Raw genomic sequence first — 18,852 nt, 5'->3', positions numbered from 1 at the left:
TCTACAGTGGGGCAAAAAAGTATTTAATCAGCCACCAATTGTGCAAGTTCTCTCACTTAAAAAGATGAGAGAGGCCTGTAATTTTCATCATAGGTACACTTCAACTATGACAGACAAAATGAGAAAATAAATTCCATAAAATCACATTGTAGGATTTGTAATGAATTTATTTGCAAATTATGGTGGAAAATAAGTTTTGTCTCCCTCTCATCTTTTTAAGTGGGAGAACTTGCACAATTGGTGGCTGACTAAATACTTTTTTGCCCCACTGTATCTACAGTAGTACTATAAAAAACCTGTCTAACTATAAAACATTTAAAAACATTTTACAACTTGTAGCCTTTTAAGAACCACTATTTATTAAGAGCAATGTTCTTCAATCCTGTTCCTGGGATCCACAAAGTCTAAACAAGGGCTGTAGGGCTTGATGTATAGTAAATTAGTTGAATCAGGTGCTTCAGTGCTGGGCTAGCACAAAATACCAAGATAATGGATTTTAACTACTTCCTTGATAAATAGCGCCATCCGGTGACAACAGCTGTAATGTGCGGGCATGCCCCATGCTTCTCATTCATCCACATAGCCCTTTTAGTCACACCTTGTATTAAAGGTCAGATCTGAACATATATCCACAGAAATGTGAAGTAACAACATCATACAACGATTCAATCAATGTTTATTACCCAATGAAACATAATTATACTTTGGAAAGGCCAACCCACCATGGGCAGGTCTACAGTACACAACTGTTGGGAATTGGAATTACTGGTAGGTTTTTCAAACTGACAGAAACTTCAGGCCTTTAAGGAGGATTTGTATAAAACACTTTGCATAACACACATTTTTGTCCTAGTATCATTTCTTCGGACATTCCTTTTTACAAAGGAGGCCTAAATAGTTGCACCTCCAATAATTTGAAATAAAATAAATGATTTAAAAAGTACATTCCAGTAAACAATAGGCTATCAACCCTGAGATTAGGTAAAGTGAAATATTAGCTATTCAGATTTCAGGGAAGCTCAGATGTATCTCTTCAAGGGTGCGTGATGTCTGAACGGCCACGGGATGGTTCATGTTGATGAGAGAAGACACCAGACTGTCCACCATGGCTTTTAAACAGTCCTGCAGATCTCTAAGGTCCCGGTCCTTATGACAGTCAGAGTCCCTCATTGCCATGCGCACACAGATGTTCCTTAGCTCTATGCTTTCCTAGGTGGAGAGAGTAGAAGCACAGATAGAACAATGAGACAGATATTTCACCGGATGTATATATGTGAAGTATCAGGTTGGCGTTTCCACTCACTACCAATTTTGGTGATGAGAGGAAATCCAGTGGCCGGCAGTGGGAGTAGATGGAGCGAGATGGATTTTGGTTGATGAAACCAAATCTCATACAATTTCCAAAATTAAAATCTATAACAAACAGAATGGATTGAGTTTTGTAGACTTTACACTTTGCCAACGTTTTTAAAATGGTGTTGATTAGGAGTGCAAGGGAGACTTGAATTCTTGCACACGCACATTTCACAGAGTAGGCATTCCCTAACGGAAATATGCAAATAAATGCTAGATTGAGCCAATAGGTTCTCACTAGGTCGTGCTTGGCTCTGTTCACCGCCTCGCTTGTTTTGCCCCCATTGGAAACGACAGGCTCTGGTCTGTCTTGCGTTAGTTATAAAACATATTTGGTAGAGGCGTCCGCATACATAGGTTCGGTTTGCTCCGAGCAGAACTCGGCTAGGCGAACATCTCTGCTCGCATACTCCCGAAGACATTTGTTTGAAAAAAAAAGAAAAAGCGGCAATATTACTATTGTTTGTCGCTCGTGTCATCATAGCAACAACATAGCCAGTACAGTTCCTCAAAATAGCTTCAATTAATTGGGGTAAATCGAGAAATCTGTAACAAATTGCCATTTTTTTAATGTCTATTTACATCTAGATGTTTGGTGCAGTATTTCTCTAGTGAAGTAATGTGCATGAAAACTAGTCAGACTAGATTGATGGGCTCTTGCCACAGATGATTTGTTTACATCGCAGTTTAGGATAACGAATGTGGACTAATCCATATAAATATTTGTTAACTAATAAAGTAAGAGAAGCAATGTTTCCTCCAAATGTTTATTTCACTGAGCAAATTTCAACTTCCAGCTCGAGTTTACTGTGAACACTGAGGCTGTACCCGCTTTAAATTACAGTTTCAGACATTGTTCAAGTAAACTACTGTGGCAATTTGATCATAATATAGGCCTACCAGTGTGGCCTACCATCAAAAACAACTGAGAAAATGCATTCCATAACATTTGAACTTGGAAATGGCTGTTCTATCATTCAGCCTACAGTAGTAGCCAATGTGTTGTGTTCAATGTAGGCCAATATTCCATGAGACCTTTGGAGAAAAAAAATCTGGGTTTGACATTAATCTGTTTATCCACTTGTCCTTTAGACAAGGAGGTGACTGAAAATGTTCTTGTTGTTTGATGCAAGAAACCACTTTATAAAATAAACTGCATTATTATTACCATACCATTATTATAACAGAATCGGCTCTAGATTTGCTTTTAAATTTGTCTAAAGATTGTACACGTTTTGTGCTCTTGTCGGAAGCAATCACTTTGTGGCTGTGGTAACTAGTGACGACCGTTTAGAAACTCTGGTAAGAGCAGACAAGGAATGTTGTTTGTACACTCTTTGTTTGTTCTTTCTATATTCGACATTTTTAATTGCTTTACAATACAAAACATAAAGGTTCGGATAACGTACGTGTCAGGTTAGGATTATTAACGGTTCAAATTAAGAAAAGGGTTAGGTTTAGCTACAGTTGTCAACAACTGTTGTCCCGACATAAAATAAACGGCCACAGACCAATGGCTAGCATCAATTGGTGTAACTTGATATCAAGAAACACCTATATCAGAAAACGCCCCTAATTGCGGTCTGCAATTATACCCTTCACGAAAAAAATACCAAAACGTCACAAAAACGTCGTCATAATATATCCGTGAACTGTTTCGACTGGGAAGCTTTTACGTCTCGCCAACATGAGTCAGGCATAACAAATGGAGTTTCTTTTTAACATATACAAAATATTTTGATATTCATACAATATTGTTTTCTCATTCATAATAATTTTATTCTAATCTCTAGCCTATCAACCAAATAGAAAGATATCAAACTTTTTGTCAAATTATGCAAACCATCACTCACCAAGAAATTAGAATTTCATATAAGGGATAAAACACTCACTTTAGGGTGCAGAAATGTCCTCAGATCCTGAAACAAACTATGACTGATTTCTTTCTCGACTGTGAGTATTTGGGTTAGAATATCGATTAGCTGCGTAATGACACTTTCACGCGCCTTTTCTGCTATTGTGCGGGCCGCTGCTGACGAGTCGTGGATGGTTGTCACTTGTTTTTCTGGTCCAAGTTTACTGGGCCTACTGATCGCTGTTTGGTGAGGGCGCACATTCTGTAGCAACTTCAGTGCTTCTGTTTGGTGCTCCATGGGACTGTACTGCAACGTTGCTGTCTCCATTCGGGCCTTTTTCTCAACTGTTATCTGTTTACTTTAGTCAGCGAAAAGGGCCACAGGGAGTTGGAAAATGAGGAACCAGACCTAAACTAAACACGTCTAAGAACATCCCAACTGTACAAGGTTTAGGCTATATAAGATCCCACATCAACACCTCCTTATGCAAATTACAGTTACTGTGTACTCATGATTAGCATCTGGAAAGGCCAAGGAGTGACAGGAGACGTTCCTTGTTGTCTAGCAGACCCCAAACTATAAAAAATGAAATGTAACCTTCATTTAACTAGGCAAGCCAGTTAATTAAGAACAAATTCTTATTTACAATGACGGCCTACCCCAGATGACGCTAGGCCAAATGTGCACCGCCCTATGGGACTCCCAATCACGGCCGGATGTGATACAGCTTGGAATTGAACCAGGGACTGTAGTGACGCCACTTGCACTGAGATGCAGTGCTTTAGACCGCTGCGCCACTCAGGATCCCAAAACAACAGCATCTCTATTCAATAGATCCGTCTCTCTGCTATCTTTCTGCTATCGAATACAAGCCTGGGGGGCATGTATTAGCTATGGCAGAGTTCTGGTGTTGACAGCAGCTGCACATGAAGCTAGTCTTTTCTATAATGGCTGCTACCTTTCCTCGTCTCTTATTTAATTTACACTCATTTGAAGGCCCAGGAAAGTGCTAATGAGGGAAAGGCAATGATGCACCGACAAGGTGTCCACACCCCATGGCAACCCCAGGTGTCCCCACCCCATGGCAACCCCAGGTGTCCCCACCCCATGGCAACCCCAGGTGTCCCCCAGCAGGCGGCAGTCACCACAACAACACAGAGCTCACCCAGGAGTCTCCCACGGATTGAATCAACCTGTTTAGAATATCTAAAGATCATCATGTTTATGTGGTTATAATGTTGCATCAACATGGAGACCATTGGATCATCAACAAAAATTTGAGATACCGATTTATCACTTTCTGTCTACAGTATTCATAAAACTTTCTACTGGGCACACAGTGGTTGAATCAACGTTGTTTCCACGTCATTTCAATGAAATTACATTGAACCAGCATTGAATAGACATTGAATTGACTGGTCCAAGTTTACTGGGCCTACTGATCGCCGAAGGGGAGTTTTGACTGCCCAGTGGGTTAGCAAGCATGTGTAGAAACATTGTTGATTCTTTGGAAACTGTCAGAACTAGCATGCCTTTGTGGAGTTCAACATTTCATTTCCTAAATAGTCTCAGATTTTTAAATGATGTGCTTACAAATGGGGTCCAACTCCACATACTTAGAGCAGTCGGCAGAATCGTGAGTTCACGTCGTTGAGGTGGCCCTTTTGAAAAGGTGTAGTGTCTCCCAGAAAAGGTGTGTCTTTGTTGGTGAAGTCACCCGAAGAAGAAGCAGATGCCATGGTTTGGCCATTCGTTTCTTCCTTTCTCACACTGTCTGGTTCTTCTGTGTCTAAATGGGACAAAAAAGACTCCTTTATCTGGCTGTATCATATGAAAATTAATCTTTCATATCTTCTGATATGTAATGAAGGCTGTATAACTTGTCCAATAATAAACACATTTTGTTGTTTAATAACCTTTTTTTCCCCATACTAGCTAGCAATTCGAACAAACCCAAATTGCCTAACCTCTCTCGCTCTCTCCCGCCCCCTGCTGGTTGTCTCTGTACACGCAGGGCTCTCCTGTCCCTCTGGCCATGATGGTGTCCTCAGACACACACAGGTTCTGCAGCAGGAAGTAGGTGGTCATCAGGCCTTTCCCCTTCACCTGGATCTCTCCTCTTTCCAGGATGTCAAAGCCCTTATCTTCCAGCGCACTGCAGATAGGTATAGTTAGAGAGAATCAGAACGATAAGAACTAAGTTCTTCGGCCAACTATATTGGCAAATCTGAATGGGAGCCATGTTGGCACTACCTGTATGTGAAGGGGCTGAGGTGTATGTGGTCAGGCACTCCGTGACTCTCCATGCGGGAGGCAGTGTTGACCGTATCTCCAAACAGGCAGTATCGAGGCATCTTGTCCCCTACCACACCAGCCAGCACTGGACCTGTATGCAGACCCACCCGAATCTAGCACACGCACACCACACACACACACACACGCACACACACACACACACACACACGCACACCACACACACACACACACACACACACACACACACACACACACACACACACACACACACACACACACACACACACACACACACACACACACGCACGCACACACACACACACACACACACACACACACAGTCACTTTAAATCACAATTCCATAGCTTCATTAAAGAACAGCTCATTTTGCACTATAAAGTCACCTGGATGGGTTGCCCAGTGATAGGGTTGGTCACCTCCCGGGCAGCGATACGCATACCCAGGGCAAAGTTGGCCACCCGCTCTGCATGGCTGTCAGCTGGAATGGGAACCCCACCCACCACCATGTAGGCGTCTCCAATAGTCTCCACCTGGAAGAGCCGAGGCGTTCATAGCACTCATTGAAAGGTTGGCTGCATCTCAATAATTTTCCTTCCCTTATCTCCTCTCCTTCAGTCAACCTTTCATTTACCCCTTCATGTACCTCTCTCTTTCTCTCTGTATACCTTGTACACGTCATGGACGCTGGTAAGGCGGTCGAACTTGGAGTACATGGAGTTGAGCATGTTGACGATCTGGATGGGCTCGCAGGCAGCACAGATATTGGTGAAGGTGACCACATCACTGAACAGGATGGTGCACACCTGGAACTCACCTGAAATAGAGGGAGAAAGGGGAAGCAGAGATATTTGTAACGGCCATACTTTTCATTACACAGGTCTTCTAGCTCATTTGAACAGTAGAACAAAATGAAAGGCAGCAGATATGCTGGCCCTGTCTGGAGGACCAGGTAGATATGGAATTAGGCAGACATTTCCATCGTACCTGCTTCCACCCTCTTGCCCTCCTTCAGCTGGTTGGCTACGTGGCGAGGCAACATGGCGTAGAGCAGAGTCTCTGTCTTCTTCTTCTCCGCCTCGAGGTGGCGTGAGAGGATCCTCAGCTCCTCCTATGAAATTAAAACATGATAGACAAAGAGGATGAGAAAACAGTGAGATGAGAAACGGACAAAGAAGGAGAGATGTATGTGCCTTTTTGCGCTCCAGCTGATTGGACAGCTCCATCTCGGCCAGACGCTGTTGGTTAAGCAGAATGAGGTCCCGGGTGGTGTCGTGCTGGGCGATGTCGGAGATGTGCAGACCCCTCTCCTCCAACTCCTGCAGGCTGCGCAGCTTCGGGGAGCACAGGTACACCATACAGCCCAGAGACTCCATCCACATCATCTGACCTGGGTACAGGGGAGTTATTCAGTGATACCATGGACACAATGCAGAGCCTACCTGCACAATCAGACATCGGATCAGAGAAGGGGAGTTTGACTGAACCTCTGAGTTTGAGCATGGACTGATGCTGAGAGGCCAGCGGCACCATCTCCCGTCTGGTCTTCAGGACAAACTGGCTGTTGATGAACTTCCTGATGCTCTCGATGTTGAAGGTCACCTGTGGATGGACAATGCTGAAGTACTCATCCAGACGGCTATCCATCGTCTGCAGCCCAGGGACAAACTTCTGGATGTTAATCCCAGTCTGCTTCACCTTGAGCTGGGCACACATAGAGAAGAGTACTGGTAACAATGTACCAATAGGACTAATAGCTGCTTAATTATTGTTTTGCATAAAGTTAGAAAGACACAAGTTGCCTTACCTGTTTATCAAAGACAATGTGGAAAGGGAAAGCATTGCAGAATGCTTGTTCCTCCATCCACAGCTTATCTGGGTAGCAGGGTGTGAATGACTTCAGAAGGTTCTCTGTGGGGGGGCACAGAAGAATCCGTTCTCATTAGATGTTCTCATATTAACATGAAAGCGTCCAACAAACTTTGCTTTTGGAGTGAACACTTCAAGTAAAGAAAGAGCCCAACCTTTTCCAAACATGACAACGCTCCTAACCATGTCCCAGTGTGATCTTTTCCCAGCAGGGCAGTGGGGCAGACTGGCACACCTGGCTCTCATCCTCTCCAATGCCTCTGCCTGATGCTGTTACCAGACCAGAGGAATACACCAGAGATCTCACACTGAACCCCTGGAGGCCACAGTGTCTGCTGGGTGTAGACTACTTAGCTCTTATTTTTTAACCCTCTCGACCTCATTCTACTTTCATTCCATTATAAACATATTATACTTAAACACTGCTACTTGACTCTTGTTTTGAATCATGACAAATTTAAGTAAAAAATAAACTTCTCACCCTCCTATCAATCTCCTCATCCTCCTTGGTTACCTCCTTCTTCTCTCTTTGGGGCCGGAAATCCCTCTTTGACCCTCGGCTCCTCTGAGAGACCAGGAAGACCACATGCTCTTTCTTCCCTGTGCGCTCGTTCTCCTCTGATTGGTTAAGGATGGTCATGCTCACTTCGCTGTCAAAGAAGTCTTTGGCCACCGCCTCAATGATGCCTGCACAGAGAGAAAAGAGATAACCTCCTTAGATTAAAGGTACACTTTAGGTATGGATGATTACCGTACCTGGCACAATGTGATATAGGCCTTTCCTGTCCGAGTAGTAATGAAGCAACATCCTCCCATCATCGTTCTTCTCCACACGGAACGAGGGAGCGTTCATCTCCTGGAAGAAGGATATTTATTGCATACATAATCTTTTTTAAATATCTGGGCTCTAATGGATTGAAATAGGTAGTAGTTGATCCATTGTAGAGGCCGCAAAGAGAAGGTCACCTGGTAGGAGAGAGCCAGGTAGCTGTGAAGGGCATCCAGGTTCTCAATGAATTCCACCAGGTTCCCTCCTAGCGTACGCAGCATGGTGTCGTACCCCGCCATCTTACAGAAGCTGAAGAAGTACTCCCCGAAAAGCTTCAGCACCACCTCAGAAGGCATGTCTGTGGCCACAACACCACCACATCATCATCATTGTCATCACTATATCATCACCAACTGTCAAACTAAATGGTGCCTATCTCTCCCCTTAGTTTGGGACTGTAGACTGTCCCGTAATTCTAACCCTGACACCGTGTCATGTCCACAGGCTCTGGGGTGACCCCTCGGGTACAGGACACCTGAGCCACACTTGGGTCACCTGTGCCACACCTGGAGGGCCTCAGCAGGGACGTTGTTAACACCTGACCTCACCTGGAGGGCCTCAGCAGGGACGTTGTTAACACCTGGCCAAACACACCCCCTTCCCCGAGGAGGTAGACACTCCTAACCACTGATATAAGGGTATCAAAAACACTGACCTGTGTTTCTGGTTCAAGATTAAACACTGTTATAGAATTGTAAAGAACGTAGCGATTGGTACTTACCCAGCATAGTACATGCCTCCTGCACCAGACGCAGAGTTATGACATCATCGTATATCTCATAAGTCATGAACGTGTCCTGGACCTCTGCCAGGGTCCTGAAGAGATAGAGAGAGTTGGCATACTCATGTCCTGAATCATTTCAAATTTACATCAACAGTTACTTAGTACACAAAATACCAGACCTCAGTTTCTCCCATGTTTCTTCACCAAATTTCTCAATTACCAGAGATTTCAGACAGGTGTTTATGAATCCGTACTGCGAACACAAACAGCGAAGAAGAAGAGAGCGATATGAGATATCATAGTTGTCTAAAGCAAAACTAGAATGACTTGATGTTAAAATCAGCAAACAGACATACTCACCATCTCTCTGGTATCTCTCTGTCCTCGTCCTCCTGGTTTGTACTCTCTATGTACAGAACCCCTAACTCCTCTCTCTCTCTCTCTCTCTCTCTCTCTCTCTCTCTCTCTCTCTCTCTCTCTCTCTCTCTCTCTCTCTCTCTCTCACTCCCACACACACGCACACACACACACACATACGCACACACACACACACGATGGAATTACACTGCCACCATATGGTGAGAATTAGACATTGCATGGCATCCAGTCCCATCTTCTTGTTGCATGAATCCTATCTTCAATTCTTCCAATTATTTTATTATTCTCTATGTGTATTCTTTCTCTTGGTAGTTGATCAAATCAGTAGAGGCTGCTGAGGGGAGGACAGCTCATAATAATGTTTGGAACGGAGTGAATGGAATGACATCAAACACATGGAAACCACACGTTTGATGTATTTGATACCATTCTGCCTATTCTGCTCCAGGAATTACCACAAGCCTGTCTTCCCCAGTTAAGGTGCCACCAACCTCCTGTGGATACAATATACACTGAGTGTACAAAACATTACGTAAAATTATCAAGTGAATCCAGGCGAAAGCCATGTTCTTTTATTGACGTCATCTGTTAAATCCACTTCAATCAGTGTCGATGAAGGGGAGGAGACAGGTTAAAGAAGGATTTTTAAGCCTTGAGATAATTGAGACAGGGATTGTGCATGTGTGCCATTCAGAGGGTGAATGGGCAAGACAAAAGATTTAAGTGCCTTTGAACGGGAGATGGTAGTAGGTGCCAGGCACACTGGGTTTGTGTCAAGATCTGCAACGATGCAGGGTTTTTCACGCTCAAAAGTTTACCATTTGTATCAGGAATGGTCCACTACCAGAAGGACATCCAGCCAACTTAACCCAACTGTGGGAAGTATGGAGTCAACATGGGCCAGCATCCAAGTAGAACGCTTTCGACACCTTGTAGAGTCCATACCCCGACAAATTGAGGCTGTTCTGAAGGCAAAAGGGGGTGCAACTCAATAGTAGGAATGTGTTCCTAATGTTTTGTAGGTCTGTATATCAGTAGTATAGAACACACACAGCTGCCTGAACTTTAATTGGTTGGAAGTCCTTGTCCATGGTCCTGAAATAGTGTCCAGATCAATGTTGCAGGCTGCATGTGAGATGAACAGGAATATGGTGTATTTGAAGTAAATAACGCATTTCAGTCTTTGGATGCAAAAGGAAGCTATTTTATTTTTCTAATATATTATGACTTGAAATAATCTGCAAAAACCATAAACAGTTGGAAAGTTTAGATATCTGTCTTTTCCGAGCGTTTTCATGACTGAACACATAGATTAGGCCCTGCATTTTGTAGTGGCAATATAAACTACACTGTTGTGTTTTGAATCCCAACGCTTTCAAAGAAACAATTATGATTGCGCTGCCTATGCTTTCCCACGAGCTATAAATGCTGTTGTTCCCCCAATACATTTTTACAAGCGTCACAACACATCACGTGTAACACAAGACAAGACAAAACAAGACAAGACACTAAATTGTAAAAACTTCCTACTTCCTGGTATGCTTTCCAAAAAAACATATGGCTCCCTAAAATAAAGTGTGAACTGACGCAAAGTTACTTTGATCATTGCTGTAAAAGGTGGATTACTGCTCAGGATCAAAGTAACGTTCATGTTCAGTTTTGTCGGGAAATTTCCAGACCCCTCAAGGAGGGTCAAATGTCAAGGTGATTTGGAATCAAACAAACATTGATTTTTAGTGAACCAACTACTTTTTTTAAACTAACATAAAATTGCTCTGACATTACGTCACAGCAAATTTCATTTTACAATGATCATAACAATTGGCAGTATTTCCTGTTCGTCTTTAATTCAATGTACTTTTCCAAAAGAAATCCCCTCCTTCAGTAAAGCGCTTATGCGCGGTGTGTAACCAGAGACAGTAGAGAAATCATTCTCAGACCATCTCTGGTGTAACTCCAGGAAAAGAAGAACCAATAGCCTACAGCTGAATCAAGTGCAGCATTGCCAAAGGTGAAGCAGGTAAGACCTTGAACGTGTATTTCTTTAAATACTGAGTTTGTACGATCGACAACAAATCACAGCCATTCTCATCGCTTGTTGTGTAATATGGGTTTTGTAATCAGCGTGAGTCATTTGACTCGGAACTAGAAGCACAAGCATTTCGCTACACTCACATTAACATCTGCTAAACATGTGTATGTGACAAATACAATTTGATTTGATTTGACATGGAGGGCAACGCAATGACAATGGTGTAACTGATAAGGTAGAGATACTAAAACACGGTGAAAATACAGCTTAGAGCATGGAGGCTTTTCAGTTGTAATTCGAGTAACACTTCAACTACAGCAGAACATACAGTATAAACTTATACTATATTTACTGTCTTGTTCTACACATGGATGTTGTGTGAAAGCGCACTCTGGGACATGGATCACCATGAAGACTTGGAGAGAGAACTCACTCCTGCTCACGCGTCCCTATCAGAGCCAACATCAGACCGGGGTAGTTTCTACCCTCATCGCTCCGAATGCGCCAACATCGAGGTTGATGGCAGGGAAAATATGGAAAACCATATAATGAAAGAGGCGGTGAAACCGAGATCGGCTCATCGAGAAAAGGGACTGGTCCCAGGAGACCAACTAGTGAGGAATATGGCATCACTCCATTCTACAGAGCTGTTTGGACCAACAGGGAGAGGGAAGTCATCAGGAGCCGGACGGACACTGGTACCCTGTCAGACTTCATCTCCAAGCCTCTCGCAGAGTCGCACTAAAAACTATGTTGTGTAAAGCTTGTCTCTTCATTCTTCATGGACATATTCAACAGTGGCTTATGGAACAATGTTATGTATTTTGTATGTCATTACACTATCCTTCATAACCTATGCTTTTTTTGCTGACACGATCGCCAGTTGTACGGTGTTTCCTCCGACACAATGGTGGGGCTGGCTTCCGGCGAGCAGTGTGTCAAGTAGCAGTGTGGCTTGTCAGGGTCGTGTTTCGGAGGACGCATGACTTTCGACCTTCGCCTCTCTGGAATCGGTACGGGAGTTGTAGCAATGCGACAAGACTGTAACTACCAATTGGATATCACGAACATGTGGAGAAAAAGTGGTAAAAAGTACAAACAAAAATTATAATAACCTGTGCTTGATATCCTGTTCAACCCTTCCTGTGAATTAAATAGCCCTATAGGCCTATTGCTTATTGCATTTGTTTGATTGAAGGATGTTAATTTATTGACTAAATGTGCAATGTTTATACATTGTTCTTTCAACTATTTATTATTGATGGAGACGAAGCCAGCCTTAACATTCACCATCACTGGAACACTGTAACAGGATGGCATGGAATGAATCCTGTACTCTATTCTGTGTTGATGTTATTAACAAATAGGGATAGAATAGGCCTGCTGTAGATGTTAGTTACCATAACTGCCCTCAGATCCAGGTTCATAAGGAAGCACTTACGAGAGTCAAATGTAATTGTACATTTATGTTCAGTCATTTTACTTAGAAACAGAACACCATATTTTGCTAAAATTTTCTCTGTTTTATTTCATTTGAAAGTAGCTGTTGTCACTCCACCAGAAAACAAGTCTCGACTATTCAATGATTACTACCATTCATATGGGCACAACATACAGTGCCTTCAGAAACTATTCATAGCCCTTGGCCTATTTCACATTTTGTTGTATTTGTATTTATTATGGATCCCCATTAGCTGCTGTACTTTAAAGGGCCTGCCCTGCTGCCCTGTTCTGAGCCAACTGTCATTTTCACCTGACCACACTACTAAACAGTAGTCTGGGTGCGACAAAACTAGAGCCTGTAGGACCTGCCTTGGTGATAGTGTTGATAAGAAGGCAGAGCAGTGCTTTATTCTGGACAGACTTCTCCCCATTTTAGCTACTGTTGTAAACTGTTTTGACCATGACAGTTCACAATCCAGGGTTACTCCAAGCAGTTTAGTCACCTCAACTTGCTCAATTTCTACATTACTCATTACAAGACGTAGTTCAGGTTTAGGGTTTAGTGAATGATTTGTTCCAAATACAATGCTTTTAGTTTTAGAAATATTTAGGACTAGCTTATTCCTTGCTACAAATTTTAAAACTAACTGCAGCTCTTTGTTAAGTGTTGCAGTCATTTCAGTTGCTGTAGTAGCTGACGTGTATAGTGTTGAGTCATCCGCATACATAGACACACTGGCCTTACTCAAAGCCAGTGGCATGTCGTTAGTAAAGATTGAAAAAAGCAAGGGGCCTGAACAGCTACCCCGTGGAATTCATGATTCTACCTTGATTGTGCTTGAGAGGCTTCCATTAAAGAACACCCTCTGTGTTCTGTTAGACAAGTAACTCTTTATCCACGTTATAGCAGAGGGTGTAAAGCCATAATACATACGCTTTTCCAGCAGTAGACTCAAAAGCTGCACTGAAGTCTAACAAGACAGCCCCCACGATCATTTTATCATCAATTTCTCTCAGTCAATAATCAGTCATTTGTGTAAGCGCTGTGCTTGTTGAGTGTCCTTCCCTATAAGTGTGCTGAAAGTCTGTTGTCAAAGTCTGTTGCCTGAATTCACATAAAAAAAAAAAATGTATCTTCACCCATCTACACACAATACCCCGTAATGACAAAGTGAAAACATGTTTTTAGAAATTCTTGAAAATTAAGTACAGAAATATCTAATTCACGTAAGTATTCACATCCTTGAGTCACCTTTGGCAGTGATTACAACTGTGAGTCTTTCTGGGAAAGTGTTTAATAGCTTTGCACACCTGGATTGTACAGTATTTGCCCATTATTATTTTTTAAATGCTTCAAGCTCTGTCAAGTTGGTTGTTGATCATTGTTAGACAGCCATTTTCAAGTCTTGCCATAGATTTTCAAGACGATTTTAAGTCAAAACTGTAATTAGGCCACTTAGGATCATTCAATGTCATCTTGGTAAGCAACTCCAGCGTATATTTGGCCTTGTGTTTTAGGTTACCCATAAAACCATGCATAATAATATGAAGATAATACTAAGTGGTGTGTTGTGTTGGATTTGCCCAAACATAACGCTTTGTATTCAAGACATAAAGTTAATGTATTTGCCACATTTTTTGCAGTTGTACTTGTTTGCCTTATTACAAACAGGATGCATGTTTTGGAATATTTTTATTCTGTAATGGCTTCCATCTTTTCATTCTGTCATTTGGGTTAGTAGTGTAGAGTAACTACAATGTTGTTGATCCATTCTCAGATTTCTCCTATCACAGCCATTGAACTCTGTAACTATTTTAATGTCACCATTAGCCTCATGGTCAGATCACTGAGAGATTTCTTTCCTCACTGGCAACTGAGTTAGAAAGGAGGCCTGTATATTTGCAGTGACTGGATGTATTGATACAGCATCCAAAGTGGAATTAATAACTTTACCATGCTCAAAGGGATATTCAATGTCTGCTTTTTAAAATGTTTACCAATCTACCATAGGTCAAATCAAATCAAGCTTTATTTATACAGCACATTTCAGACATGGAATGCAATGCAATGTGCTTTACAGGTAAAAAAATAATGACACCCAAATGAACAACCAAAAAGAACCCTAAGGAAAAGCAAAGCTAAAAATATATATTTTAAATACGTCCACAGTTCTCTTCCCCCCCCCCCTCCCAGGTACTCTGGCAGGCTATTCCAGTGGCTTGGGGCATAATAACTAAAGGCTGTTTCTCCATGCATCTTAGTCCAAGGATTTGGGATAGTTAAAAGGCCAGTGCCAGAGGACCTGAGGGACCAGCTGGGTAAATAACTTAAAAGCTTGTCTGACATGTATTGGGGTGCACAACCGTGGATTGATTTAAAAACCAATGGAAGAATCTTAAAACGTACTCCTGAAACTCACAGGCAGCAAGTGCAGAGACCTTAACACCGGTGTAATGTGTTCTCTCTGTCTGGTCTTTGTCAGTACCCATGCTGTTGCATTCTGTATGTTTTGCAGTTGGCCAATGGCTTTTTTGGGTAGACCAGACAGAAGAGCATGAATTAAAATGTGCTTTGGCTCCAACAATAAGTACCTTGATCCTATGATGATTTAGCTGGAGGACGTTGTGAGCTATCCAGGTATTTAAATCACTAATACAGTCTAATCACTTATCCTTGGAGCTGAAATCCTTTCGTGACACACAAAATAAAGTTGCATATCATCTGCGTAGCAGTGGCAATCAATGCTGTGCTTTCTGATAATGCTGCCAAGGGGTAACATATAAACTGAACAGTACCGGACCCAAAATCGAACCATGTGGAATGCACACGTGATATGAATTTTTATGTTACAAAAAAAACACTTGACTGGTTTGTTACGCCCTATTGTGCCTAGACAGTGAATATGCTACGGGTATATGTATGCCCGCGGGCCTCTTGCCTAAACACTCCCTAGGTGCCTTCCCCTTCCCCCCTGGGAACAAATGAAAACAGGAGAACAATAATTTCTCAAACAAACTAAGAACCAAAGGACATCAAATAAGCTCTATCTGAGCAACAAACTCACTGAACATAACAACAACTAACATAGTAAATTAGCCATCAGCTTCCTCTTTCAGCAATGATTCTCTATTACATTCAATAACTCTGCAATGACCTCCCAGCAATTAACCTCCTGAACAGAACACTGGCTTTTATATAGCTTCAGAATGAATGTGTAACTGGAGACAGCTGCTTCTTGACGAGGGGCGGGGTCAGCTCTCCAATTAGCCATGGAGTCGACCAATCAGCTGCTTGAGGGATTTCAGGAAGCCATTTCCTGAAATAAACACATGCAAATACACAAACTACAACACAAACTGGGGAACGTAACAGGTTAAATAGGTCCTAAAACAATTTAGAACTGGACCGGAGAAGCCAACCCACCTCTCTAGTCTTTCCAGAAGGACATCATGGTCAACAGTGTCAAATGCAGCACCTTATTCTAAGAGTACAAGGACAGAAACTTGTTTGGAAACTGTGTTGGCTCTAAGATCATTTATCACTTTAACTAAGACTGTCTGTGCTGTGGTGGGCATAAAAAAAAACAGATTCGATTTTTTTTTAAATACAGTTGGCACTTAAAAAAGCATTTAGCTGTTCGAACACTAATTTCACCAGCATTTTGCTTAAGAATGGAAAGTTGGAGATTTGCCCAAAAATTGCTAAGAGCTGAATAATAGATAACTTTTCTTCAGAAGGGGTTTCACCCTAACAGTTTTTAGTGCAGTGGGGAAAGTGCCTGTGAACAGGGAGTGATTAACTATAGCTTGCACTTCTTCAGATATGCAATTGAAAACGGTTGTGAAGAAGGTGGTGGGGATAGGATCGAGAAGGCAGGTAGAAGGCTTAAGTTGTGATATCACTTTCCTGAGCATGTCTGTGTCAACCAGGGAAAATAAATCCATAGTGCCTTTCCTTGGTAGGCTAGGGCACATGTCATCAAACTTCTAATCAGATCTTGCTTGACTGACACCAAGCCTAATTATTCTGATTAATAGTGAAGTTCCAAAAATGACCCCGGTTGGCATTTCTAATTGCCTTGTTATATATGCCAAGTTGCTCTCTCAGAATATCATAATGGACCTGAAACTTCGAGATTCTCCACTTCTGCTCTGCCTTTCTGTAATTTCTCTTTAAATGATTAGTTTCTTCTTTCATTGATGCCACTGGAGCTATGGCGTCAATGGTTGCCCTTAATTTGCTATTAAAGTTATAAACAAAATAATCACAAGAGGTGGTGGAGAATTGTTCATACAACTCAAAAAAATCTACAGCAAGGTAAAATAGCATTTCTTAATAATGCGTTCAGTATTACCCTGTGCTATGGGCAACAAGGTAGCAAGAAATAGAAAGTGGTGATCAGATAGACAATGGAGGATATGTCAATTCAAAGCCCCTTGGGAATAACTAGGTCCAGAGAATGGCCACGGTTATGGGTGGGCCCAGTAACATGTTGGATAAAGTCCATAGAGCTTAAAAGATTAATACATTGAATGGCCTTGGAGTAAGTCTCTTTGTCAACATGAATATTAAAATTGCCCAACACTATGATTTTTATCATAGTTCTCAAGACCAATAGACAATAGTTTAGATAAATCAGTAAAGAAAGTGGGGCAGTGCTTTGGTGGCCTATTGAGTCTTATGGCCAGCAATGGTGGCTGACATTTAAACAGTATAGCATGATGCTCAAAAAACCCAAAGTCGCCAGACGAAAAGTCCTTACAGCTGAGAGCATTACTGAAAATAGAGGCTGTCCCCCTCCACTTGTTCCTTTTCTGATAGAGCATGAAAAGCTGTAGTCCGGGGGGGGGGGCTTCAATAAGAGCAGCACTACAGTCTGATGACGGCCATGTTTCTGTGAGTAACATGCAAAAAACTTTGTGCTCGGTAATTAGGTCATTCAAAAGAAAGTTTTTACTTGTGATTGCTCTAACATTTAAAAGCTCCATATTCAATGCCATCTGCCTCGAGGTGACCAATGGAATAAAAAACGATTGATTAACATTACAACCACATTTTATCAGAATGGTATGAGATAACAGTTTGTATCAACTCACAAGAAGGCGGAGTTAAAGGAACATCAATGAGGTTACTCACAATAAGCATAGTGCCTTTTCTGCAGGAGTTGATATGGTTTCCAAGTCCTCTGTTGCTTATTCTGACAAGGAGAACTGGAGCACTACCAGGTCGTTAAAACCTACGTGAGTGACGATGGTGTCAATATTGGAGTAGTTGGCCAGAACCGTGGGCAGGAGGGAGTCGATGTCATGGACACAGGCTCCTGGGTGACAGTGGACCTTGGTCAGTCCACAGATATTCGCTGATAGATGAAGAGTGGCCAGGTGCCCTTCTTTGCGAGGCATTGGAAAACTTCCCTGGTCTTTGTGGTTGAATCTGTGTTTAAAATTCAATGCTTGACTGAGGGACCAAACAGATAATTGTATGTTTTATTTAATTAGGCAAGTCAGTTAAGAACTAATTATTATTTACAATGATGGCCTACACCGGCCAAACCCAGGCGACGCGGGGCCAATTGTGCACCGCCCTATGGGACTCCCAATCACGGCCGGTTGTGATACAGCTTGCATTCGAACCAGGGTGTATGTAGTAGTGACGCCTCTATCACTGAGATGCAGTGTCTTAAAAATCATGTTAAACAATATTATTACACACTGAGTAAGCCCATCCAAGTTATTATGTGACTTATTAAGCACATTTTTACTCCTGAAATTATTTAGGCTTGCCATAACAAAGATGATGAATATGTATTGACTCAAGACATTTCAGCTTTTAAATTGTATTAATTTGTTTAAAAAAATTCTAATAACATAATTCCACGTGGACATTATTGGGTATTGTATGTATGCCAGTGACACAAAATCTCAATATAATACATTTTAAATTCAGGCTGTAACACAACAAAATGTGGGAAAACTCAAGGGGTGTGAATACTTTCTGAAGGCACCTTTTTGACAAACTAAATGTAAAGTGAACGATCACTTTAATTGTTAAACGTTACCTTAATGGGCTTGTTCGACATTGGCGCTGACAGTG

The 18,852-nt window shown here is 42.0% G+C and overlaps 1 protein-coding gene across 1 annotated transcript; it reads right to left on the bottom strand.

Annotated features, from left to right (window-relative positions):
• Nucleotides 1–1,002: 1,002 nt before the first annotated feature.
• On the bottom strand, nt 1,003–11,806 carry LOC135542982 (guanylate cyclase soluble subunit beta-2-like). The gene is made up of 17 exons (XM_064970102.1): nt 11,801–11,806; nt 9,085–9,158; nt 8,903–8,997; nt 8,319–8,479; nt 8,109–8,208; nt 7,834–8,039; nt 7,508–7,601; nt 7,291–7,394; nt 6,971–7,187; nt 6,677–6,873; nt 6,471–6,594; nt 6,152–6,300; nt 5,870–6,016; nt 5,463–5,617; nt 5,177–5,364; nt 4,856–4,998; nt 1,003–1,209 (listed from the first exon to the last, which is right to left on the bottom strand). Exons 1-17 carry the CDS (start codon nt 11,804–11,806, stop codon nt 1,003–1,005), a joined length of 2,367 nt encoding a protein of 788 aa, XP_064826174.1.
• Between the last annotated feature and the right edge of the window lie 7,046 nt (nt 11,807–18,852).

The sequence above is a fragment of the Oncorhynchus masou genome, chromosome 7 (assembly GCF_036934945.1).
Source record: "Oncorhynchus masou masou isolate Uvic2021 chromosome 7, UVic_Omas_1.1, whole genome shotgun sequence".
In the NCBI taxonomy this organism is placed as follows: domain Eukaryota; kingdom Metazoa; phylum Chordata; class Actinopteri; order Salmoniformes; family Salmonidae; genus Oncorhynchus; species Oncorhynchus masou.
The sequence above is the reverse complement of the archived record's forward strand: the minus strand, read 5'-3'. Positions and strand labels throughout refer to the sequence as shown.

Bases quoted from the DNA above. Each gene is read 5' to 3' on its own strand.
- LOC135542982 (XM_064970102.1), bottom strand. The intron at 8,480-8,902 runs GTAAGTACCAAT...TTGTGGCCACAG, and splicing joins GGAGGCATGTACTATGCTGG to ACATGCCTTCTGAGGTGGTG. The intron at 7,395-7,507 runs GTTGGGCTCTTT...GCCCCCCCACAG, and splicing joins CGTTGTCATGTTTGGAAAAG to AGAACCTTCTGAAGTCATTC.